This window comes from Schistocerca serialis, chromosome 9 (assembly GCF_023864345.2).
Source record: "Schistocerca serialis cubense isolate TAMUIC-IGC-003099 chromosome 9, iqSchSeri2.2, whole genome shotgun sequence".
NCBI lineage: Eukaryota > Metazoa > Arthropoda > Insecta > Orthoptera > Acrididae > Schistocerca > Schistocerca serialis.
Window position 1 is genome coordinate 65,539,512 of NC_064646.1, and position 25,915 is coordinate 65,565,426.

The 25,915-nt window shown below is 39.2% G+C and overlaps 1 protein-coding gene across 3 annotated transcripts in view; it reads left to right on the forward strand.

Annotated features, from left to right (window-relative positions):
- Positions 1–25,915, forward strand: part of LOC126418589 (RNA-binding protein 26) — a 283,506-nt gene that overhangs the window by 40,586 nt on the left and 217,005 nt on the right. For all 3 annotated transcript variants that reach the window (XM_050085417.1, XM_050085418.1, XM_050085419.1), the window contains exons 3-5: positions 3,702–3,880; positions 16,291–16,386; positions 19,125–19,482. In XM_050085417.1, coding sequence (XP_049941374.1) covers positions 3,702–3,880; positions 16,291–16,386; positions 19,125–19,482 — 633 coding nt within the window. The remainder of the gene's footprint in view (positions 1–3,701; positions 3,881–16,290; positions 16,387–19,124; positions 19,483–25,915) is intronic.

Sequence of the window (25,915 nt, forward strand, 5' to 3'; positions counted from 1 at the left end):
TTCTGTCATTGTTCTGGTTCTACCTTTCTCCTGTTATTGTGCCGTACACCTTCTTTGTTTTCTTCTTGTCCTTGGGCACTTGTTCTTGTTCTACTAGGAACAAGGGACCGATGACCTCGCCGTTTGGTCCCTTTCCCCCCTCTTAAACCAACCAACCAACCTGTGAAACCAGTCATGATTTGCAAGTTAAGCTGCAACCACTGTGCTGCATTCTACGTGGGCATGACAACCAACAAGTTGTCTATCCGCTGGAATTGCCACCAATAAACTGTGGCCAAGAAATGAATGGACCACCCTGTTGCTGAACACACTGCCAAACACGACATCCTTCATTTCAATGACTGCTTCATAGCGTGTGCCATATGGACCCTTCCCACCAACACCAGCATTTGTGAATTATGCAGGTGGGAACTTTCCCTGCAGTACATCCTATGTTTTTGTAACTCTCCTGGCCTCAAACTTCGTTAGTCACTGTCCTCACCCATCCAGCCCCTTCCCTGTTCCCATTCCAGCACTACACAGCCCTTATTCCACCATCACAACCAGTCTTTTTCTTTCTTTCCTTTTCTGCTACTTCGGCCACCCCCTCTCCATCTCCTCCCCTGCCCTCCGTCCAACCTGCTGCACTTTACTGTCCACTGCCCACACCATACTACCCCTCCCCCTCCCCACCTCAGCCTCTTCCTTACCCCAACCCAGTCGCCACTCCCATCATGCACTGGTGCTGCTACCCACAGTGTGGTTTCAGTTGCTTGAGACTGCAGTCATGTGCGCGAGTTGCACACACGTGCACGCTTGTGTGTGTGTGTGTGTGTGTGTGTGTGTGTGTGTGTGTGTGTGTGTGTGTGTGTTGTTGATAAAGGCCTTAATGACCGAAAGACTTATTTGTGACAGTTTTTTTGTTGTGCCTAACTGTGACTCAGCATCTCCGCTATATGGTGAGAAGCAACTTTCCTTTTCATTATATTGAGTAGGAACATTGATTGTGCAAGGATTCTAACTGATAGGAAGTGGAAATGAGTTTGAATTGTCAGTGACAATCAATTTAAAACTGGACAGGCATGCTGTTATTGAATGCAGGTCCCAATCAAGCTTCGAAAAGGAAACAGCATGGAATGGGCATTTGGAGTTGCGTACCATGCAGGAGACCATTGGTCACAGTGACACATCAAGCCACCCACCTTCAGTGACCTTAATGACAGAAACTGGACAGTATTCAACTAGAGTCCTCTCATGTGGTCCACCAGAATTCTGCCTCTCTCCGAATGATACACAAACGTCCAATGAGCTGTTAATCTGCAGTGTGTGGAGGTTGTAATTCAAGACAAAGATGATGATGTGGAAGTATTTTTTGTAGTATGACATAGAACCACTCATTACCGTGAACATGAATCAGGATGTCTACATCAATATTATTTCATTAGTTTGTTAGTATTTCTCTGACGTGGGGACTGGGCCGACTTGTCATCATTGATTTTATCCAAATTTATGGTACAAAGGACGTTCAAAAAGTTTTGCACAATCGTCTCTGATTGTTTCATTTTTTGCAGGAGGAGAATGAAATTTTTTGTGAACGTTCTTGGAACACTTAGCTGTACTTTGAGCCTACTGAATGTAGCCTCCATCAGCTGTGACACATCTTGCCCAATGTTCTTTCCAAGATGTAAATGTACTTTGGTAAAATTCTTGGGATTGACTTTTACACCATCTCTTGACACTGGAAATGTCTTTCTCATTATCAAATGTTTTACCATGCAGGTGGGCCTTCAGACGACCAAAGAGTTTAAAATCAGGTGGAGCCAAGTCCAAACTGTAGGGTGGATGAGGAACAATTTTCCAAACCATTTTCCTGATTTTCTCCTGCATTATAAGGGCTGTATGGGGTTTGGCATTGTCATGGTGTAGTGGGATGAGCTGACCCTGAAGCTGTGGTCTGTGGGTCTTGATGGCACGCCACAGCTTGTCCAATGACACATCTGTCATTTTGGATGATTTGATCAATGGTCTCCTTATTCACATCACTCACTGCTGTTGATGGTCTACCGCATCGTGGATTATCCAGTCGAGAGAAATCGCCACCTTTAAACTGCTGCAACCACCACTGGATACTGCTGTGATCCACTGTGTCCTCCTAATAAACAGGGAGCAACTTCTTGTGAATCGATGTGGAAGAGTCATTGCCGGCCTTGAAGAGGAACTCCATCGCCGACCGTTGTCAAAACTTGACATCTACTTCGCGGTCTATTATGGCTCAGCTGTAAATAAAAGAAAATACTTTTATATGCCAGCTTATAGCTAAATGTTCCAAGTATGTTCACAAAAAATTTCATTCTCCTCCGGCAAAAAATAAAAAAAAATTAGAGATGACTGTGCAAAACTTTCCGAATGACCTTGGTATTGCATATACCAGGCTTGACCAGAACTGGAAGTGGGAGAGTAGTGGGACCTGCAGGTGGCCAAACATTTCAGGAGAAAACAAAACAAAACACTTCTGGTGTGAGTTGGGTGAGGCATGAGCCACTTATGTTAGTTTCCAGGCAGCAGTTCCCTCAGTGGAAGGTTCACAGCATGGTAGTTCGAGGGTTGTGGAGTAGAGTCTTTGTGCATAATTTTAATTCTTTTCTTTTATTTCAATTTTATGTCGCTTATAGTGCAAATAAATTGAAATAATGCTAAATATATTGTATGTATTATTATTTTCATTAAAGGCATGAAGAGGAAAGGCAAAGGAAAATTTGGGATTGCCAATAAATTTGCAAGAATGGATTGTACATACAGTGTCCATGAGGACTCTGCAGTTAACATTTCAAGAAGGGATCGTAACTACAGCATTCAGGCTGTCCTATTCCATTAGTATCATTTTGAAATTGGAGAAGACTGCATAAAAATACATCCCATTGTACATCACCAGATATCTTCCGTAACATTTGGCAAATTGATGAATGTGTTTGCTGCCAAACTGTGCAATGAAAATTTTTTTATTAATGTAAGCCAAGTTTTTTTAAATTTTTTTTTATAGAAAATTCAAAACAATCATTTAATTGCAAAAATTAGGCATTTATAAAGTGTGCAAGATGCTGAGAAAATTATTACTTCACATTTTTACGATGAATATTGACCCAGCAAGTGTAAATTATCATATGTAAAATAATAAACGTATCTTATTCTATATTATGAAGTTCTCGTGTACCCAATACGATCTCTTCCTGGAAATTTATTTGCAAACTCAGACTTTCCTTTGTCTTCCCTTTTCATGCCTCTTATGAAAATATTAATAAACATAATACATTGATCATTATTTTGGTTTATTTTCAGTGGAAGTAACATTAAAACTGACAACAACAAAAAGTAGCCGCACGAGGACTTGACCTCACAACCCCCAGATTACCATTCTGTAATCTTTCTACTGTGGCAACCGCTGCCTGGAAACTGCACTAACGCAAGAAACTTACGCCTTGCCTGGCACATGCCAAAAATTCTATTTTTTCTAAAAGCTTGAACATCTGGAGCTCTCACTCCTTTCACTTTCATTTATTACCGATACCTTCACATGATGTGGAATTTGGACAGAGCTGGTGTTGACAAGTAGCTGCAGTCCCCTTGTTACTCAGTGCTTGTTCTGTGCATTCTGAAAACATAATTATAATCTGTAACTTTGCATTTACCTTGCAACTGTCAGAACACATTTTATATTTCCACAGAGACAAAAAATTTTGTCGACTTGCTATTCAAGACGTTGGAAACGCAGGCGTACAGCTTGCAAGGCCGCTCTGCTGTCGTCAGTCCAGCTGTACCTCAAGAAACACCTGCTACAGTACAAACGCATCAGCCAATGCAGCTGTGTGTAGTGCAGGAGTCTCAGCCAATTACCAATCATCAGGTAAAACTATACAGCATATTTACAATAAGGAATAATTTGTGGAGTCTCAGTACCAGTAGCATGGTATTTAATCTCAAATTGTCTGTATCTACTTCTGTCTTTGTCCATTGTCAGTATATGAATTAAACGCAAGTGAAAAACCTGGGTGATGTTAAGCTTTTAATGCCAGCTTCCAAAACTTATTCAAGAGTGTGTATCGACATTTTCCTTTCTTGAAAATATCAACAGATGTGAATCCCACCATGACCAAACTGTCAGATTTTGACCTGTATTTTACACCTTAAAAGTGTCATTTGAATAATGCTGTACATTACATAAATGAAAATGTTGTGTAATTGTTCTGCAGAATGCATTTGTATTGATTAACTTCATTGATTTAAGCATGGAACCTTCCAAAAGACAATGTATAGAAAAAAGATGTCAGTGTCTGATGAGAAGAAACTGGTAGATTATTGAAAGTTAATCATATACAATGTTTCACTTGTTCGTAGATTTGATTGCTCATTCCCACTTTTTTCAAAATGTGAAACCGCCTCCGTACAATAAGCTTTAAACTCACTGTGCCAGTGAGAAGTTAGTGTAGGGTTATTCAGGAGGGGAAAAAAGTTATAGACATGAGAATGTGGCCATGTGGCAGGACAGAGTTTGCCAGACTAGTCCGGAAAGGCAGGAAGGAATCTGGCACTGCTTTTCCAAACTGGCTGGGCTACGCGGACACTTTAGCGATGTAAACACCTGCGACCACTGGCTGCTACTGAGGTGTTGCAGTGCTATCTGAATGCACGGCCACAGCTGGGGTATCAGCCTCAAATACTGCGTATTAAGAGACATTATTGTGTTGCCTGAAACCTAAGAAAAATAAAAATATAGCTAATTAATGACAGTGCATGTTGTGCAAGGTGCATTACTTTACAAATTCTGAGGCTCTGGCCAGTGTCATGTGAAACAACATGTGTGTTTATCAAATAAAATTTTACAATATTTTCTTTCAAGAGTTCACATCTCTTGTCCGATTACAATCTCTCTAAAAATATATTGAAACTGCATCTTCTCTGTGTGGACATAAAAGGCAGTTGCTGGGATGTATTGCTTTGAATAGGAATGACAATTGCTGTTATGTAAATTTTGATTTTACTGTTACCTAAGACATCTCCTTCCTTAAATTGAGTAATATGCATTTATCATTTCAAAACAAAACAATAAGGTACCCTCATCAGTCTCTGACAGTGTTGCGAGGAGAGTTATGTATTGTCTATTAGGTTGTCAGTCCGTCGCTTAAAAACATTATCTTTTAATCTAGAACTTCGTCAGAGTTTTATTAGGTACCGTGAGTAACTTTTCGTCTAAAATTCTAAAACAAGTCAGTAGCACCAGTCTTTGAGATGCAAAATTTGCATGAATAACAGTCATTGATCCTCATATGTACCTGTCATTGACACTTAGCTGGGTATAGATTTAAAGGATTCTAAATTATTATATAGTAGTTAGGATATGGGGAAGTAAATAACACAGAATAGTACAGAAATAATATTTTGTTATTGTAATGCATTTATCCTGACAACTGTTTGTCCAGATGCAAATTACAAGGGGTTTCTAGCAAATGTTCTTTAGCCATCAGGGGGACATCAACCAGCAAGATTGCCTTCATTGTAGTTTTGTTTTTTACAAAGGTATGAACAGTGGTATGACCTTTTTAAATGGCACCCTGTATTTTTAATTCAGTAATTCATTTCCTCTCCTAAAGACCTGTTCAAAAATGTATCACAGTGTTCCATTCACTGAAACCCAATGTTATTAATTACATAACGCAGCATTGACTTTGAGCCCAGAATCACAAACTCGTCCACTTGCTGGAGTTATCAGAAAACAAATGAAAACCAAGTAGAAACATAACACAAAATTGACTTTGACTCTCCTGTACCATTGCCCAGGAGTGGAACATTCAAAGGTGCTCAAAGTGGTGACCCTGGACACCGATACACTGGTGCACTCGTTGAATGAAAGAATTATTTACTGCTTCCATTGTTGCCTTATGAAGAAAATTACAAGCAAGCACGATACGTTCTTGCATATCCTGTGGAGTTGTTGGAATATCGTGATAGACAACGTCTTTAATGCATTCCCAAAGAACAAGTCCCGAGGATTTAAATCGGGAGACCTAGCAGGGCAAGTAACTGTTCCTCCTCGACCAATCCATCTGGCAAGATACCTTTGGTTCAGAACATGACGTGCACATAAGGCATTATGTGCTGGACATCCATCGTGTTGATACCACATAAGCATTCTGGTTCTTAGTGGCACTTCATCCAGAAGTGGAGGAAGAATTCGTCTGAGGAAGTTGCTATACGCTGTGCCGTTTAGACTACCATTGATGAAATAAGGGCCAATAATTGTAGTACCAAGCATCCCACACCAGACGTTAACTCTCCATTGACGCTGATGTTCCTCCTGTGTAAACCATTGTGGGTTGTCGTTGGACAAATAATACATGTTCTTGTATCTACTTGTCCTTTATTCGAGAAGGAACATTCATTGGTAAATAGAACATTGGAGTAGTAGTTCGGGTTGACGAGGATTTGCTGGTTGATGTAGATGTTCATGGTAAGGATGGAACCAGTGATGTATAAGAATACTATGTACACTGGTTTTAGGAATGCTAATCTCATGTTAAAGCTGTTGTGTGCTCACATGTGGATTCATAGCAACAGAAGCGAGAACAGTAACATCAGCAGCTTCATCTGTGCTGGTGCTACAACAATTGCATTGTCATGGGTTGAAAGTTCCCATTTCCTGAAGCGTCGCAACAAGATGAGAAAACATCGGGAAGGTTGGTTCTTGTCAGGATATCGCTCCCTATACAGTTCCGCTGCATGCATAGCATTTCGCCTACATCCAACAACAATAACAATAATTAAAGAAACATTATGTTGATGCAGTTTGTAGGAAGGACAGTCTTTACTATATGCCTACTTTAGTTTTAATTGTGTCATGTTCCGTAGATAATTTTCCCGATTATTTTAATGATATGATGTGGAACAAGTCAGATTACAAGATATATATACATACATGAATAGTGCTAATATTAATATTACTGAAATTTTTAGTTCTACACATGCAACTACATTTAGAGGTATAATTTTTTTAAACCATTTCTGAAACAGAAACTCGTCCATGGAGTAGGAGGAGTTGTACAAAAGAAATGATTTTAAACTAGATTTAAAACTTGATCTGCTACCTGCCAGACACTTTATGTTGTTGGGCAAATGAACAAAGATTTTTGTTGCTGAATAATGTACTCCATTTTGAGCAAGCTCAGTAATATGCTTCTTCTAGTTCAAGTTGTCATCAGTGTGAACACCCAAAAATTTGAAGAAATCTACCCTGTTAACTGAGCCCTGTTCATATGCTACATCAGTTGTCGGTATGATTCTATTCGGTGTGATTCTATTCGGTGTACAGAACTGGATATAGTGAGTTTTTTCAAAATTAAGAAGGGAGAGTCCATTTTCTGAGAACCACTTAATAATTCTTTGAAAGACATCCTTAACAATATCTTCAGCTGCTTTTTCTGGAATGGGATTTATTATAATACTTGTGTCATATGGAAAAAGTACTAGTTCTGCTTGGTTGAACGTTAAGTTGGAGGGCATTCACATGAATAAGGAACAGCAGAGGACCTAAAATTGAACCCTGTTGGACTCCCTTTGTGATAACTCCCCATTCACTAGAATTTACCACCTTGCGAATATTATTTGTGCTGTTCAGCACAACTTTTTCTTTCTTTTCATTAAGTATGATTCAAACCAGCTGTGTGTATAGCCTTCAATTCCATAAAACCTGAGGTTTTCTAAGAGTGTGATGTGACCCACACAGTCAAATGCCTTGGAGAGGTCACAAAAAATACCCAACTGGCGATAATTTGTTATTTAGGCCTTGTACTATTTGATGGGTAAATGTGTAGATATCATTCTCAGTCAAGTAACCCTTCTGGAATCCGAACTGTGACATGCTGAGTAAATTATTTTCACTTAAATGTGAGACTACTCTTGAGTACATAACTTTTTCGAATATTTTAGAAAATGAAGTCAGCAATGAGATTGGTCTATAATTATTTAAGTCACTCTTGTCCCCTTTCTTATGAAGAGGTTTGACAATTACGTATTTCAATCTGTCTTGAAAAATTCTCTGTGCCAGCGAAGCATTACATATATCGCTAAGGACTCCGCTTATTAAATTAGAACAACACTTCACAATTCTGTTAGAGACTCCATCGACACCACATGAGCTCTTGTTTTCCAGTATGTTTCTAATTCCCTTAATTTCAGTGGAGGATGTTGGTGCTATTTCTAAAGGCCTAAAGTCCTGGGGAATGACATTTTTTTTTTCTCCAACTGAACCTTTTAACACTATTTTTGCTGCTACATTCAGAAAGTGATTGCTAAAAATACTTGCAACTTGTGAATTATCACTCACATCATCATCATCATCATCATCATCATCATCATCATCATCATCATTTAGCTTTATTGCTATGGTATGCTTTTCACTGTCAGGCTGCCCCGTCTCCCGTTTGACAATATTCCATATAGTTTTAATCTTATTATCCACATTATTAATTTCTGTCAGAACACACAAGCTTCTTGACTCCTTAATGACTTTCCTTAAAATATTGTAATATCTTTTGTAGTAAGCAACTAACATCAGATCCTGACTTATTCTGGCCTGTCCATATATTTCCCTCTTCCTCTTACACGATATCTTAATTCCCTTAGTAATCCATGGTTTACTTGACTTTGTAATGACTTTTTTGGATAATGTTTCAGGAAAGCAACCCTCAAATATTGAGACAAATTTACGGTGGAAGAAATTGAATTTGGCATCAGCATCATTTTCTCTGTATACTTAATCCCATTCTACCTCTTCTAGGCTGCACTTAAAGCTCTGTATCCTGTTCGCATTAATAAACCTCCCTGCCTTGTATGAACCTGCCTGAATCCTGTAAGGTGCTATATATGTTACACAGTAGTATTTAAAAGGACTAAACTACTGTACTAAATGTACCCGTTCATAAAAAAACAGTATTGCAGTTACTGTTCTGCTCACTTACATTCCCTATAGGTGAGTAGAATTTCTACCTTCTCTTCGTTGGTGTACATTGTACTCGTACAACTCTTGAACTGATTATGGTTGACGGAATGATGCTTGTGCATTCTACTTACGTTAACATTTGTCCTCTGTCAACGTCACCACATGGATGTGTTCCATTACTCCGATGGATGTGTTCCATTACCCCGAGTACCTACACTAAGCATTGGGAGCGTCAACACCGTTGTTGTGTTATGTAATTAACAACACTGTGTTTCAGTGAATGGTACACTGTGATTCGTTTTTGAATAGGTCTTTAGGAGAGAAATGAATTACTGAATAAAAACTATAGTGCGCCATTTAAAGAAGTCATACCACTGTAGTCAAAGCTACAGCGAAGTCATTCATGCTGATTGATGTCCCCCTGACGGTTAAAGAAAATTTGCGTGAAACATTTCGTAATTTGCATCTGGACAAACAGTTATTTAGGGTGGTCAAGATAAATGGGACACCCTGTATAAAGTGGTTTGACTGCATTAATAAAAAGAAAAGAAAAAAAAAGAAAACATAAACATTAAAAATATTGGAAACCACACATTAGATTATAATCTGGGGGTTGAGTCTGTGATACTGATAGCCAAGTAATGTGATTCCATTGCCTAGCTATCGCATGTAGCCAGCCAGTGGAAGACCCCACTCGAGTGGGTAACATGTACATGTGTCTGAAATGAACCAGTGAGTGTCTCGTGCAACCGGTGGGGTCATTTCGTTGCTTGTTCAGTTCATACATAATTATATTTTTGTTGTTTTTAGTGTTCATTTTCTTTTGTTTCGTTTCGATCAGTGTCCAGTGTGACAAGTAGTTACAACCCAACACTTGAAGTGAACAGGAAGAAGAAAAATGTGCTACATAGCCAGGCATGTGAATTTGTGTGTTAAGTGAAGGATTACTTTGAGAACGAAAAGGAAAAAGGTGAGCCCTTATTTTCTGGTGTTCAGTTTGTTAAGAGGACTGCAATAAAACAGAAAGAAAGCAAGAACACTGTTACAATGATAGGGAAAAAAAACGGTACATAATATTTTGGACAGAGTGGCACAGTAAGGCTGCAAACACCAGGAAAGGAGTGTCCGGGAAAGAACCAATTGGACAGCTTTTGATGATCTCAAGAAAGATGCTGTTAGTCACCATATACATAGCTATTATAAGAGAAGGAAACATCCCACACTATCTAAGGTGCTCGTGTCACTTTAGAAAGATGATAATTTTAAAGGAAGCAAATTTATTTTACATACAGGTATGTCAGATGGTTTTGTGCAAAAAGACAGATAATTACCAAGGTCTATCAGTGATGATTATGGATAGTGCCCCATATCATTCCGTAGTTCACAATAAGACACCTACTTGTAGAAGATTTGAAAAAGGCTGAATTGCTCAAAATTTTTGCACAAAAGGGGCCACAATTTCCAACATTGGTAGTTGACAAGATTGCTAAAAGGCACAGCAATAAATTGTTCTGCTTCTCCATACCATTGTCTTTTCAATACCATTGAAGGGATACAGGTGCAATAAGAAATTATGCTGCTGCGGCAAACAACAAGAAATTCACCATCTCTGAAGTTGTAAATCTCGTTGTGGCAGCTGCTTATCAAGCGATAGGCGAGACCTGAATGAAAATTGTGAACAGCACTGCAAGTGTCATCAGAGAGGCAGTCAAAAATGAAGCCATTGTAGAAGAAAGCTTTGGAACTTTAATTGTACATCTGGAGGGTGTAGTGATAGAACTAACAGTGCTGAAGAAAAGTATTCTAAATCAGATACTGACAGTAATGTGAGGGCTGTTTTCCCATTAACATAACAACACATCAGGAAAAACAAGAAGGGAGCATACCATTGATGTATCATCACATTGTAGGTACTTTCTTCAGGTTATATCTGTTAATATAATAATAAATTATTCTGTTGCTCACTGTTGAACTAATTAATAATTCTAATATTGAACCACAGAAAATTGGGAATGTGCAGTGGTTTGTGAAAATACTTCTCATTTCTATTGTGAAGTATAAGAAATAACTTTATTGTATTTGAGTACATTAGATACTAAATAGCTCTTTTCATTTTTTTGAATTTACATATGAGAAGTAGCAGCTTTAAATAAATTTATGCTTACAAATATGATTTTAATATTGTTGAGGCTTTAGTTTGTGCCACTAGAGAATATGGTTAGTAGCAACTGGGCTTGGCGAGTGGCTTTGCTCCTGCCACTGCAGATTGAGAGTAGTTGCCACAGGCAGTGGGGTGTGGTAAGCCATGTCCAGCAAGATTGCCATCTGCCTGTGTGACTTACATAACAAATTACTCATCTCATGGTCTATAATATAGCTGTGGCGAAGTTTTTTCGCAACTGAGATAACAGTTCGAACTTAAATATATCCACAGACTGGGGAAACTTTTATTTTAGCCTTGCTCCTGTGTACTAGGCAACAGGTGCTGATAACTTGCCAATGACTGAATATTGTTTTACAGTGCTGACACACGCCCACGCACACACCTTCTCTCTTTCCTGCAGTGTTAATCCAGTTTCTCTCCCTTTCACTTGGGCTGCTTCAATTTGTCGTGCCACTTTTCTGGACGTTAATCTCCACTTCTCCCATGATGGCTCCATAGAAACCTCTACATCTACATGGATACTCTGCGAAGCACATTTAAGTGCCTGGCAGAGGGTTCATTGAACCACCTTCACAATTCTCTATTATTCCAGTCTTGTATAGCGTGCGGAAAGAACGGACACCTAAATCTTTCTGTAAGAGTTGTGATTTCCCTTATTTATCGTGGTGATTGTTTCTCCCTATGTAGGTTGGTGTCAACAAAATATTTTCACATTCTGAGGAGAATTCTGTCGCAACGAAAAAGCCTTTCTTTTAATGATGTCCACCCCAAATCTTGTATCTTTTCTGTGAGACTCTCTCTCTCATATTTTGCAATAATACAAAACCATCCTGTTAAAACCCATAGACACTTAGGCAGGCAGAGAGAGAGAGAGAGAGAGAGAGAGAGAGAGAGAGAGAGAGAGAGATGTACTTCTTTGTGTTTGAAAGATGTGATTGGGTGTTTGGAAGACAGTGTCCATATTCTGTCATGCATTTTGTGTTTTTCCTGCATTTGTAATTGCAAGATGGGTTGCTTAGAGATTTTTTTACATGCAATGATATATACTGTGAGGTTCACTTTTTGGAAGTGCATCGGTGCAGCAGGAATGTTACAACAGCGCTTAAGAGCATAGTTCTTAAGAAATGGAGTTTTTTTTGGAGTCATAAGAATACATGAACAGTGGAGAATTGGAAACTTTCATAAAAAAACATCATTTAAATATATTCTGTAATAATCATTGAAGGTCTCTTTAAAATTGAATGCCTTCTTAAAAATCTTTTTACAATACTGAATTTTTGAAAATATAAGATAACTGGATAGACAAAAAAAATCTACTCACAAAGTGGTGGCAAGGGAGCACACACATGTAAAGGTTAAGGAAATTGACAAGCTTTCTGAGCCACTAGCTCTTCCTTCTGACAGAATGGTCGATGGGAAGGAAGAGGGATGAAGAAAAAGGACTGGTGAGGTTTAGAAAATGGGGAGAGATTGGAAAAGTCATCTACATCAGAGGGCACTTAAAGGATGGGATGAGAAGGAAGACTGATTGTTAGGGACTGCACCACATGACATTTGGAAACCTAAAAACTATTTTCTGCCTATCCCTCCTCCCCTCACCTGCCTCTACCATGTACAGTGCAGTAAAGTTTCCACTTTTATTAACTCTTGCAAGATGTTTGGTCAGTAATCTCTGTCTTGTTTATTACCCTGTCTACCACCTCTAAGCTGTCAGGTTTTCAAATCTTGTCCAGTGCAGTCCCCGACAATCAGTCTTTCCGTACATAAACACCTGAATAAGAATGCAGAATACAACAAACAAGATTGCTGAGAAAGTGGTGCAGGACCATGGACATCTGAGTCACAGGAGTGGAAAAAGCACATAAACATTTCACTAGAACTTCCAAGAGCCCAGCACAAGACATATGAATGTACTGAAGTAAACCATTAAACATGAGAAAAAGATCCCAACAAAAGAAACACAGCACATCCACATAGGGGAACAGCAATTGGTCATCGCAGATGGTGACAGGCAAGATCAGGTGTAAGTGGGGCTTGCAGAAAAATTTCCATGAATGCACAACCCGAAGCCCGGAAGAACGCACTACGGATTCAGTGGCTCCAGTGGGAGTGGTGAGAATGGCAGCAGGGCCAGCAGTGGCAACATGGTCAGACACAGCAGCAACATGTAGAATGGCTGGGCCAGCCTCAGGGGTGGCTGTGATGGCATTGAAAGGGCTGGCGACCAATGCACTGACGTGATAGTTGCCATTGGCGTCAACAGGGCTGTCGACACAAAGAGGGCTATCGTTAGAGGACTTGTGACGGCTGGACTGACGGGAAGGTTGACATTGTTGTCGACAGGGGATGGCCTGCCGTTCCAGTAGGGCCGGCATCTCATCCAGAGATTGGAGAGGACGCTGCCATAGAACTTCGTGAATGTGAAACAGAATGCCACATGATATGGCGACAAAGCAAACAAATTGACTGAAAGTGGCCCAGTGAGCCAAACACACAATTCTGAACACTGCTCATGATCCCGCTCACTGAAACACTGGCGGAGACTGTCTGTCATTAACCAACAAATCGGTGCACACTCAGTACGACCGGACGTGACTGTCATTACAAAAATGCATATCTAACCATTTGCTAGTAAGTCATAGTCTACTTTGTGCTGATGAGAGACTGGAAAAAGACTGACAGTCCAAACTAAAGATTTCTGAATAAAGTGAGCACTGTGCTGTGTACCTTGATTCCGTATGCAATAAAGTACATCTCCAACTGTCAACATTATGCGGCCAATCCCTTGCCTCACCATCGGATCCAAAAATTCAGTGCAGATGCAAGAGAAACTTGCTGAGATGTGGTCTTCGTAGCCAAAACCTGAGTGAGCTGAGTTACGCTCTGCAACAGTTTCAGAATTTACTGACCCTATAACTGAAAGATTTGAATCAAAGACAGTTCCAATGTTTGGCCAGACATGGTAATTCAAAAGGCCATTCAAACCTTGCTTGAAAATGCACTGCCAGCAAAGCGGAATCTGAATCAACAGAAGTATAAAAAGTTCACCTTTTAACCACAGGAAACAATGCAGGCAAACAGCATCAAATAAGAAAATTCACGCTTACATAGAAACCACCCAAACTATGCAAAAAATAGAACAACTACCAAAATTGAATTTCACAAACTTGCAACAATTGAGAAATTGCAACACAATTTGCAGAATTAATACCAACATTTACAAAATGAACACGTATCAAAATCAAGAATAAGTACCACTGCAGATTACTGAGCGAGATGGCACAGTGGTTAGCACACTGGACTTGCATTTACGTCCAATCATCCTGATTTAGGTTTTCTGTGATTTCCCTAAATCGCTCCAGGCAAATGCTGGGATGGTCCCTTTGAAAGGGCACAGCCGACTTCCTTCCCCGTCCTTCCCTAAACCGATGAGACCGATGACCTCGCAATTTGGTCTCTTCCTCCAAAAAACTCAACCCAACCACTGCAGATTGACTGTGACAACACAATATGCATGAATACGCTGCCCCATCAAAACAAACTAGTACACAAACGAAAATCCAATAGGTTGAAAAACACACAAAAATTTTTGAAATTGAAACCCTGCTCTATCAAAAGGAACTAAAACTCAATGAGAAACACTAAACCCCCACATAAAGAACAGCCTTGTTGACATGGCAGTTGAGAGGAGAGGAGACAACTTCAAAACACACTTTAACACAAACAAGAATCATCATTTTTGTCATTTTATGTATGGCTGATGAGTGAAGAGTAGTGCATTGGCAAACCAGTTGCCCTCATTGTCATTTTAGTGTGGCAGATGAGGTAAGTGCACTAAGAAAACTACACAAAACCATTACCTTAATCACCATTTTAGTGTCCTTTACTGCGTGGTTTGATCGGCAGTATTGAGATGCACACTTTGCAGTAACAAATAGTTATTAACTTGACTATGTACAGTTTCTGAGAATGAATGTTTATACAGCTTGATAGCAGACATGTTGACCCTTGATAGGGCATATTAGATGCCTATTAGAAAGAAGTCAGACATTGAAGTGGCATGGGACAGAAAGGATAAGTAACGACACAGTCCCATGAGGCTGGGAGAACGTAGGCATTCCATTGATGAGCAGCAAGGTGTCGTTACGACACTGTCCTGTGAGGTGATGAGGTCCCATGATGTGATGAGCAGATAGGGCAAAGCAGTGCCCTCAGGAGCAGCTGACACAAATGCAGCGTCATACGGGCCACACGGTGAAGGGGAGATGATGACACCTCGGTGGGCAGCAGCAAGCATTGGGTCTGTATCAGAGACGTAGTGGCTATTGGTCGGAGCCAGGAGCATAATGGGCCCCTGAGGGTTGGAGTGCAGAAGGCTACACATGCGAAGTCAGGTGAACGTGAACATGCTGACGCCAATAGGTGCATTGCTGTTTACTGTGACATACACGCCCTATAGTGATGGGCCTTGTGTGCCCAGAGCTGTGGCAGCCGCAGGAGGCTTGATGGTAAACGGCTCAGCGACTCTTCTGTTGACAAACAACCTCTGTGGTGAGACAGAGGCTGTACCTGGCTTGTGAAACATATCCATAACTGTCATGACCGAATATGCAGGGGCACAGCCCTGCATGTATCGCATATTGTAATAACCATGACGGAAACCATTTTTAAATGGTGCTGATGTTCCACCAAAGATATGCTCCTTGCCTGGGTTCAGTTAGCTGAAAACTTCATTCTTTTGTTTTGCGCTGACCTTTCTGGCCCATGAGACTCAGGACATTGAAATTTCATCTCAATGTGGGACTTTCTGGAGTATTGTTAGCTTACCACATTTTTACCCACAATAGTGTGTATGGTAAACGTCATACCCTTTTTACTTGCATTTAAAATGTATGTATTTATATTATATAATGAATGATGATATTATGTGGTTTCACATTACTTTCCTTTGTCATTTAGAGTTTTTACATGTTAACTACTTTTTCACTCTGTCTTGTTTCCGGGCATATTTTTAATTTGTTATGTTGGCTATAATAGTTCCTTAATTCCAATTTTTCATGTAGAGTTTTCCTCTACAATTCTTTTTCGTAACATAATTTACTTAATCTATTACATGCCAGGAATTGGTTTAGATGTTCATATTCTGCTGTCTAAACAGGTAACGGCAGCTCAGACTAATGGTATTGTGGCAGTTTCCCTGCAGCGCCGTGAGGCTGACAGCTCGTCGAGACCAGTCCACCGAAAATCTGACTCTGTGAGTAAAGAACACAATGCTTGTTATATTTAAAAGACATCTACACTCTAAAGGCATAATTTTTAAAAATACTTCTGAAAGTCCATTATTTCTTAATTTCTGTATATGGAATGCGAACTAACATCCCAAAGATGTTTGGGCTCACATGTGGTTCCTCTCGATTGAAATGTCTTGGCTCAAACTCGTCTAGAGGTTGAACCGCACATGTCATGTTGTCCATCCTAAATTAGACACTTGTGACCCTTTGGTTAAATTGTCTGACTGACGGCAAGTTTGCAAAATACAAAGTTAACATAACACATAATAACAGTAATAATGATATCAGGAACTAAATTGACGACCCATAAATGATGTAGGCCACACAGTTGCGATTTTGTTATAATAATGTTTATTCAGAAAGCAAACTAATAGCAAAAGTGGTTGTATTCATAGAGTTACTCTTACACTCGTGTGAATGTCACAGCCAATAGCCTTACACCAATGTGCTTTCTGATAAATGAATACAGAACAAAAGTAACTATTATGCACTAAACTTGACAACAAGTATTCTATTACCTAATGATCCAATAAGGTGTCATGCTGTCATCATTCAATGTGTTTTCGTTGGAGGAAATGATGATCTGATGCTTAATGGAAAATGTGATAATTTAAATTTACTATATCTTTTAAACAAATGAAGTTACAGAGTTGATAGTCACAACATTTGTCATTTTAATGATGCACTTCTATATGAAATGTCAATCGTTAAGTTCGACCAAAGCATTCAGAATTTAGCTTCAGGTCTTTGTTACAAAATGTGTTAATTTCACTTTAACAGTAAATCCTAAACTATTGTAGATATGATCAGTGTGTGTGTGTCTACTGCTGACAAAGGCCGTAATGGCCGAAAGCTATAATTGTGTGAATCTTTTTGTTGTGCCTATCGTGACTCAGCATCTCTGTTATATGATGAGTAGCAACTTTCCTTCTCTGGTAAAGTTGCAAAAAAGAATCATTTGTGATATGTGCACCACACAGCTGAGGTCACTATGTCAACCCTTATTTATAGATCTAAAAATATTAACTGTCTCCTATTCATACATCTTTGAGGTGATTCTTTTCCCACATAGCAGAGCTGATGAAAAAATGAAACACACATTTTAAACACTCGTACAACACAAGACAAATAGTAAACTTTATGCTCACCTCTAAAATTGTGTGTTCAGTCTCCTCAGTATATAGCGATAAAAATTCTCAATATAATAAAAAAGTGTGACATAATTAATATGAAGATAAATATTGCAAAAAGAAAGTTATATGATTTTGTGATTGAAAGATGCATCTACTCTGTGGTGGATTTCATGACTGATGAAGTGGTACTTTGAGCTGGATCCCTGAAGTGGAATTAAAATTCATGATAGTTATAGTGTTGCAAATTTTACAAACTTTAAATAAGGAAATTCTTTACAAAGTAATATTGTAAGTGTGATCAGGTTTCAAATAAGCGAATTGTAACCTTGATATGTCTCCTGTACCTCAGACATATTCTGAAATTCTGTACATTATGAGATGAATAAAACACATTTCACATTTCCAGGACTTAGTTTTGATAATATTGTGGCGTGGTGGTGGTGGTGGTGGTGGTGGTGGTGGTCGTGGTGGTCGTGGTGGTCCTTGCATTAAGTTTCACTACTGCTGTGCAAAGAATTGATTCTGTTAGGAGTACCTTTTCCTCTTGTAATGTAAATGAATCTGTTCTAAATTACATCCGCCAAATGGAGAAACAGCTTCTTTCAAAACAGTATGCTGGAAGAATAAAACAAGCAAGTATTCACAATTTAAAAAGTAAATAAATAAAGGAAGTGTTCTTTGAAAAGTGTAATAATTAAATACTTATTACATTTAACTTTGTGGCAAGGACATTCAAAGTCTTGCAGTTAAAAAGCACGCTTATCACTTAAAAATGCTTGAATTATGATTTGGGGTACACCTTTGTGTATTATGGCAAATAAACCGTTTGAGGAAAACCCTTGTTAAAGGAAAAAGTATTTAGGTCCCCAAAGATTTATTAAATAGGGATTTTACTGTAATAAGGGCAAAGACAATAATCAGGGACAGTTTGTATGTTACAAATAATCACAAAGTGTTTGAAGGTGAAGACAGACTTCTTTCTGTAACATTGCTGACCTTAAAGCTATATCAAATTGAATTGTACTTTCTCTCGCCAGAAGCACGTTTGTCCACAATATGAGCTCAATCCAGGCTTTACTGTTTCATAGTAGATCCAACAAGATATTAAGTGCTAAATATGGAATTAAAGTTGATAAAATTTTGTTGTTCTCATGCAGCACAAGTTTATGGCATTATTGGTGGAAATACAAATCACTGACATTATAAAATTCATAATCACCCATGTAGTTATTTTTGAAAGACTGGATTAAAATACAATGGAAATACAGTCTGTGAAGAAAAATAATGTGGACGAGTTTTATAGATTGAACGGAGGGGGAGGGGGGGGGGGGCTAGTTGAGATGGAGAAGCAGAAGAAAATTTCTTAAATTAAGACATGGATTGCAAATATTTGTTTCTTATACCTACAGAGTTTGTAAACATTGTTGATGCAAGGAGAGATCTGAACTACCTGAATGCTGAAACAAGTATCAACCTCACTGTTAAATTCATGTAGATCATAGCTGTTTTTGTATGAAATGCACAGTATTTACGGGGCATTATCTGTTAATCACCACCCTGATTTTCAGGATAAAGAAGAAAAATCGCGTAGAAGGCACAGGAGTTCCACTTCACCACCTCCTTCTCGAGGGAGGTCCAGATCCCGTTCGTGGGAGCGTTCTCGAAGATCACGAAGCAGAGGCAGAGAACGTGACAGGAGTCGTGCTTGGCGAAACAAATCCCCTCCACCTGGAGGGAGTGGCAGCAGCCGTGGGCGCCGCCGCACTTGGTCACGCTCTCCACCGCCGCCGTCTGGTGGCATCCGTTCACGTGGGGCTTCACGTTCACGCAGTCGCAGTCCCCGCTACAATCACCGCAGTTCACGCTACCGCAATAGGTCACCACCACCGAGGTCGTCAGTTTCCCGGTCACGGTCCCATTCTCTAGGTAAGTAATGTGAATTTATAGTCAGATTTAAACAAGTTGTCAATTGACAGGTAGCGGGCTGGACTGTTGTCTCCAGCACACCAGTAAGAGTCTGGTAGGGTTCCCACTGTGTTGCCACCTCTGCTGTGCTTTGTAAAATGCTGCGCCAGTCAGTCCTCAGTGAGCTGAAGTAGTAAGAAATTCGAGTAATGTTCAGCTTTGTCTGCATTACAATGTATGATCACAGTAATCAAAAGAAGGGCAGACCTAAGCTGCTTCACACTCCGAGGACAGTTTCAGAAAGTGTCACGTGGCACGATTGTAAGCAGTCATTCGTGTGAGTTTGTATCTTCCTAGAAGGAATATTTTGGGAGGGGGAGGGGCGGGGGGGGGGGGGGGGGGGGGAGATACATTGGTAAGTCATGGAGTGAACTACAGCTACTCTACAAATCAGTTAATGATCATTAATAAGAATTAGCAAGCACAAATTCAAGAAAGATGATTAAGCAAATTATCTAAATTGGTGATGCCTGGGAAGGAGAGGTGCTTTGAGAGGAGGGGGGACAATTCTCAACTTGCCTGAGAAGATGCTGCATTTCTGAGTGAAATTGCATAGTACGTAAGGAAGGAGACTCTGACATTCATAAAGCTGCATATCATTCTTGTAGCAATGGTCTTGTTTCGAGATAGAAAATTGTCAATTTCTATGAGTTATGAAAAAGTTAAGATTTAGCTATAAATCATTTTGCGGGGTAGCTTGGTATTGCTGCTTTATAAAGGTGTTAGTTGAGACAAATAACGACAAAATCGTCTGGCTGGATCAAATGTGGGGGAATGCGGATGAATGGCCATTTGCGTAAATACATAGGAAGAAATGGTTGTTTTGTTGTTTATTTTTATTTTTACCAGACTGGTATAAAGCTACATGCCAATTGTCAAAGTTCATGAACATTTTTCTGGTTTTTTAGCATGTCCACTGTAAGTCGACGATGACATGCTAAAAACTGACTAAAAGTTAAAGACTGCTGAAGATGGGCATGTAGCCTGATACCAGTCTGGCCAAAATAAAAGCAAACAACAGTCTGAAGACTGGTTTGATGCAGCTCCCCACACTGCTCTATCCTATACAAGCCTCATCATCCCTGAATAGCTACTGTGATGTACATCCTTCTGTATCTGCTTATGGTATTCATCTCTTGGTCTCCCTCCCCTTCCTCCTACACACACACACACACACACACACACACACACACACACACACACACACACACACACACACGCACGTGGAGAGAATGTCTCCCTCCCTCCCTCCCTCCAACACTGAATTGGTGATCCCTGATGTCTCAGAATGTGTCCTATCAACTGATTCCTTCTTTGAGTTAACTTGTGCCACAAATTTCTTTTCTCTACATTCTGTTCAGTACCACCTCATTAGATACATGATCTACCCATCTAATCCTTAGCATTCTTCTGCAGCACTAAATTTCAAAAGTGGCTGTTCTTTTCTTGTCTAAACTGTTTGTCATCCATATTTCACTTCCATATATGGCTAGACACCAGAAAAAAATAAAATAAAACTTCACGAAAGACTTCCTATTACTTAAGTCTATATTCAATGTTAACAAATTTCTCTTCTTCAGAAATGCTTTCCTTTCCATAGCTAGTCTACATTTTATATCCTCTCTACTTTTACCATCATCAGTTATTTTGCTCCCCAAGTAGCAAAACTCATTTACTACTTTAAGTGTCTCATTTCCTAATCTAATTCCCTCAGCATCACCTGATTTAACTCAACTACATTCCATTACCCTTGTTTTGCTTTTTTGTGTACATGTTACATCCTCCTTTCAAGACACTGTCCATTTTGTTCAACTACTCTTCCAAGTCCTTTGGTGTCTCTGACAGAGTTACAGTGTCAACGACAAACCTCACTTTTTATTTCTTCTCCCTGAACTTTAATTTCTGCTCCAGTTTTTTTTGTCCTCAGTTTTTTATTTCTTCTCCCTGAACTTTAATCCCTACTCCAAATTTTTTGTTTTGTTTTGGTTACTGCTTGTTCAATGTACAGATTGAATAAAATCAGGGATAGGCTACAACCCTGTCTCTCTCCCTTCTCAGCCACTGCTTCCCTCTCATGTCCCTCGATTCTTATAACTGCCAGTTGGTTTCTGTACTAGTTGTAAATAGCTTTTTGCTCCCTGTATTTTACCGTGCTGCCTTCAGGATTTCAAAGAAAGTCAACATTGTCAAAAGCTTCTTTTTAACCCTTTCAGGGGCAAAATTTAAAAAAATTAATTTTTAATTTTTCCCTGTTTTTATTGTATTAATTTTCATACAGGGAGACAGAAAAATCTGAAAATTAAATGAAATATACTTAAACTGAACACATACAGGGTGGTTTCAAATGGAGCCACTGCGCGCTAAATGTCATTACTTTTGATGATACAGTGAAAAGCAATTCCTTTCTGCAGATAATCATAAGGCTACCTGGCAGTGACTACATGTACATCTGCTTCTGTGGGCTTCTTTCTTTGTGCTGCAGTGCACACAGCACCTTGAGGTTCCATGTTTTGGCAGATGTTTTGCTTCCGATATACGTTTCTCATGGGGAACAACAGTTTTGAATTTTTTTGCAGATGGTTCTGATGGTGTACTGGGATGGCCAGGACTACCTTTGAAGACATTACTGCCTATCAGGCCTATGGCAATACGTCCTCGAAAATCCTTTAGCACTTGCTTCGCTGTTGGATTACATAATCGAAACTGAACAAATGCATTTCCAATAGAAATATCAACTATATACCAAAACAATCTTAGTCACCACCTTTGTGATTTCCTGTCTATTGCATAAAAACTGTTCATCGTATCTGCCTTATCGACACATCCCATATTTGCATTATATGATTTTTGGGCAAGGTACCTTTGTGATTTTTCCATCCTTTTCTTTACGGCTGACTTCCTCAACACATACAGGCGAATCAATTGTAGACATCAACATGACTACACGTTTGTCTTTCCAGTTGATGCAGGCAATGCCATCAGAACGAACTGACCAAACTCTCCTCTTTGCAACTCTTTGTCTGTTTTTAGCGTAGAAAGTCCTTTTCTGTGTGATCTAATTGTTCCACAGGCAAAAAGTCCGTCATCTTTTAGCTTCTGTAAAAGTGAGACACTGGAAAAAATATTGTCATGGTATATGTGGTATCCCTTTTCTTCCAAGCCTTTACACATATCTCTCTCAATTCTCTCTCCTAAGGATTTTTCCACTATGCCTTCAACTTTTCCAGTATATATCTGAAAATTGCAAATATATCCAAGCTTCCAGAATGAGATTTTCACTCTGCAGCGGAGTGTGCGCTGATATGAAACTTCCTGGCAGATTAAAACTGTGTGCCCGACCGAGACTCGAACTCGGGACCTTTGCCTTTCGCGGGCAAGTGCTCTACCATCTGAGCTACCGAAGCACGACTCATGCCCGGTACTCACAGATTTACTTCTGCCAGTATCTCGTCTCCTACCTTCCAAACTTTATAGAAGCTCTTCTGCGAACCATGCAGAACTAGCACTCCTGAAAGAAAGGATATAGCGGAGACATGGCTTAGCCACAGCCTGGGGGATGTTTCCAGAATTCCCATTAGAATGTTTATAGCCCAGATCACGTAAGAAACAGATTCACCGTCCTTACGGCGGGACAGGCAACCGAAAAAATAGTTTTCCCGTCGGTCAACAGATGTCGCAGGTAACACTACAATGCTAACTGACCTGTCTATGTTGTGGAATTGGCAACGCTGTATCTTCGGTGACGTGAATGACGCTGATTTGTGTTCGGCTAGAGCGCTCTGCGCGAATTGCATTCGTCACACAGCTGACTGTAGACCATGATCGGCTATGGTTTTTCCCGAGTTTTCAATATCCTGAATGAAAAAAATGAAAAGTAACACACACATATTTCTCGTGAGTTACTGTTTAAATGCAGACTGTATTGCAGTCGCATAGGTTTTACACTCGCCTTCCAGCCGTCTATTTCCTCTTTGTTACACAGCTCTTCTGATTTGGATTATGGTGGTAAAAAAGATCTCTATGTGCTGGTTAACACTAGAAAATTTTCAAAATCTTCTCAACGTCTTTGAAATCGTTAATTTACTGACAAATATTGCACTGAGCAGTGGGTTTCGCGTCCTGACATTACCGACATAATTATTTATTTTGCATATAGTATGTATAGGATTAGGTGAGTTATAACGACAATATATTTTTCACATTGAGACTGTAAATAAGTTTAAGAAACAGATTTTGCTTCCTTTCTAAGTATTTCTGTGAGCGTTCTTAAGTTTAACCACATTTTGCATTTGATTACTGTTAGTTGTAAACTAATGTAATTTCATTTATGCACTTAACAACGATATCTTCGAAAAAAATAAATATTGTGAAACTTTAAATATCGTGAGTAAAAAAAAATTCTGTGATGGTAAACATCTTAACTTTGCGGTCAGCACATCTTCTATTGTCACAAGCAGTACTGTTTTGCTCAGATTTAACACATTACTTCTTTCTAGTTAAACGTGGTAGAGTGATCAAGGAAAGGCAATGAAACTTATTTGTGCAGCCTAACGGCGAATCTTTATTTGGTACTTAAATACAATATGAATAAACTACATATTTTTTATAATTTTAAGTTTTGAGACTGTTCTACTACACTTGTCTTTGAACATAGTTCTGCACCTGTAATACTATTTGCATTTCACAAGATGATTCAAAATGAAAAGTCTGTGTCCTCCACATTCCTCTTCGTCCAACCAGTGAAAGTTTTCACGTTTTGATTTGATGTTATTAACAATCCTAAACTTTATATTTCTCTTATAAATAAACTGTAAAAAACAGGACTCATATGCCTGTAAAGACATTTCAATAATGTTGCTGAACTCAACAGTTGGAGCGCTGAGTCCCACTGAAGAATGACACAAATTCCCTGTTGCGTATTTTTTATGGAGAATAAATAATTCCCTCTTCTCTTGAAGCTCACTGCTACATGTGTCTCCTTACATCTCAAACAAACATACCTTTCGATGCATATGTGTGCTAAGTAGCCAGCAAAATATGCTACTGAACACTGTTCAGAGGAAAGGTCTTGCTGTGAGGAAGACAAATACTCGTCAGCCTCGAAGGTACTCCCTTCTTCATCCGTAGAGGAACCAGGGGTGTTCGGAATTCCGACGTTTCCAGAGCTCTCCAACAGCTGAGATTCATCACCTTCTTTTTGCAACACACAGTTGTTCAGAACAGCATCTTGTCAGTGTCATTATCACAATTTGAAGCATCAGAAGGCTTCATTAGTGAGTTAATAGTGCTTGTTCGGAACAAGCACCTTAGTGTTCTAACTGTTGGATTACGGTTGTAGCCTCCTTTCTGACGGCACACAGAAAATAAATTCTCAAGAGCATCTTGATTCAATCTGCTGGTCAGTAAAAATTTAATGCTGACAGTTTGTTCCTCAAGAAAAAACTGAGCAATAGCATTCACAGTCTGGATTACACCCGTAATGCATGGTGGTGTTGTTATTTTACCTGTCTTTTTTTCGATTTTATTTATGATACTTAAGACATCCTTTGCATTCTGTAGCATTCCCATTACTACTGGGCATTGTTCTGATAATGCTCACCTATATGGATTAGAGGAAAATGCTGTCCTGCTGTTCAAAATGTCAAACACATTGTTCATAAATTGTATAAAAGCAGCTGTGCTCTCTGCTTTATCACTCTGCAATTCTTTAGTCGCTACACAAGTTCTGATAGCTGCAGCAACAGAGTGGCTGAGGACCTGGACTGCCATTTTTACAATCATTTTCAGGAATGAATCAGGTTGCAAATGACTGTTGGTGAGTTTTACCAACACCTGCTTTTTTTGTTCTTCTTATCAATGTCATATGTTTTCCTGACATCTTGGCATGAAACAACAGCATTGTTGACAATGAAGTCGCCACTAAGCAGATTGTTTTGTATGCTTTTGAATAAATGTGGGACATCAAAAATATAAAACCATTTCTGTCCATTTACAATAAAATAAGGTTTTTCAGACGTAACATGTAAATGCTTCACAACACTTCGATTACTAGCTCCTTGATCACAAACGACTAATTTAGGCTCTAGGTTTGCATTTTGCAATAAAATAATTAGTTCCTGTAAGTGTCCCAATAAATCCGCATGTTTTACTCCTGAATTAAACAAAAAATATGAAACAGGTAATTTCCTGTTACTGCAGATGCCTCTAATCATAAAAACAAGTGCATAATTTGCAGGAAGTGGTTTCCTTCCCCAATCACCCAAATCTTCTAGACCTTCTACTAAATCGAGATCTTTTGCGTATTCCAGATGACGCATTATCGACATCTCATCAAAAGGTACTACACATGCCTTTTCTAAATAAGTTTGTGCCTCAAATTTCTTGCTAAGTTGAC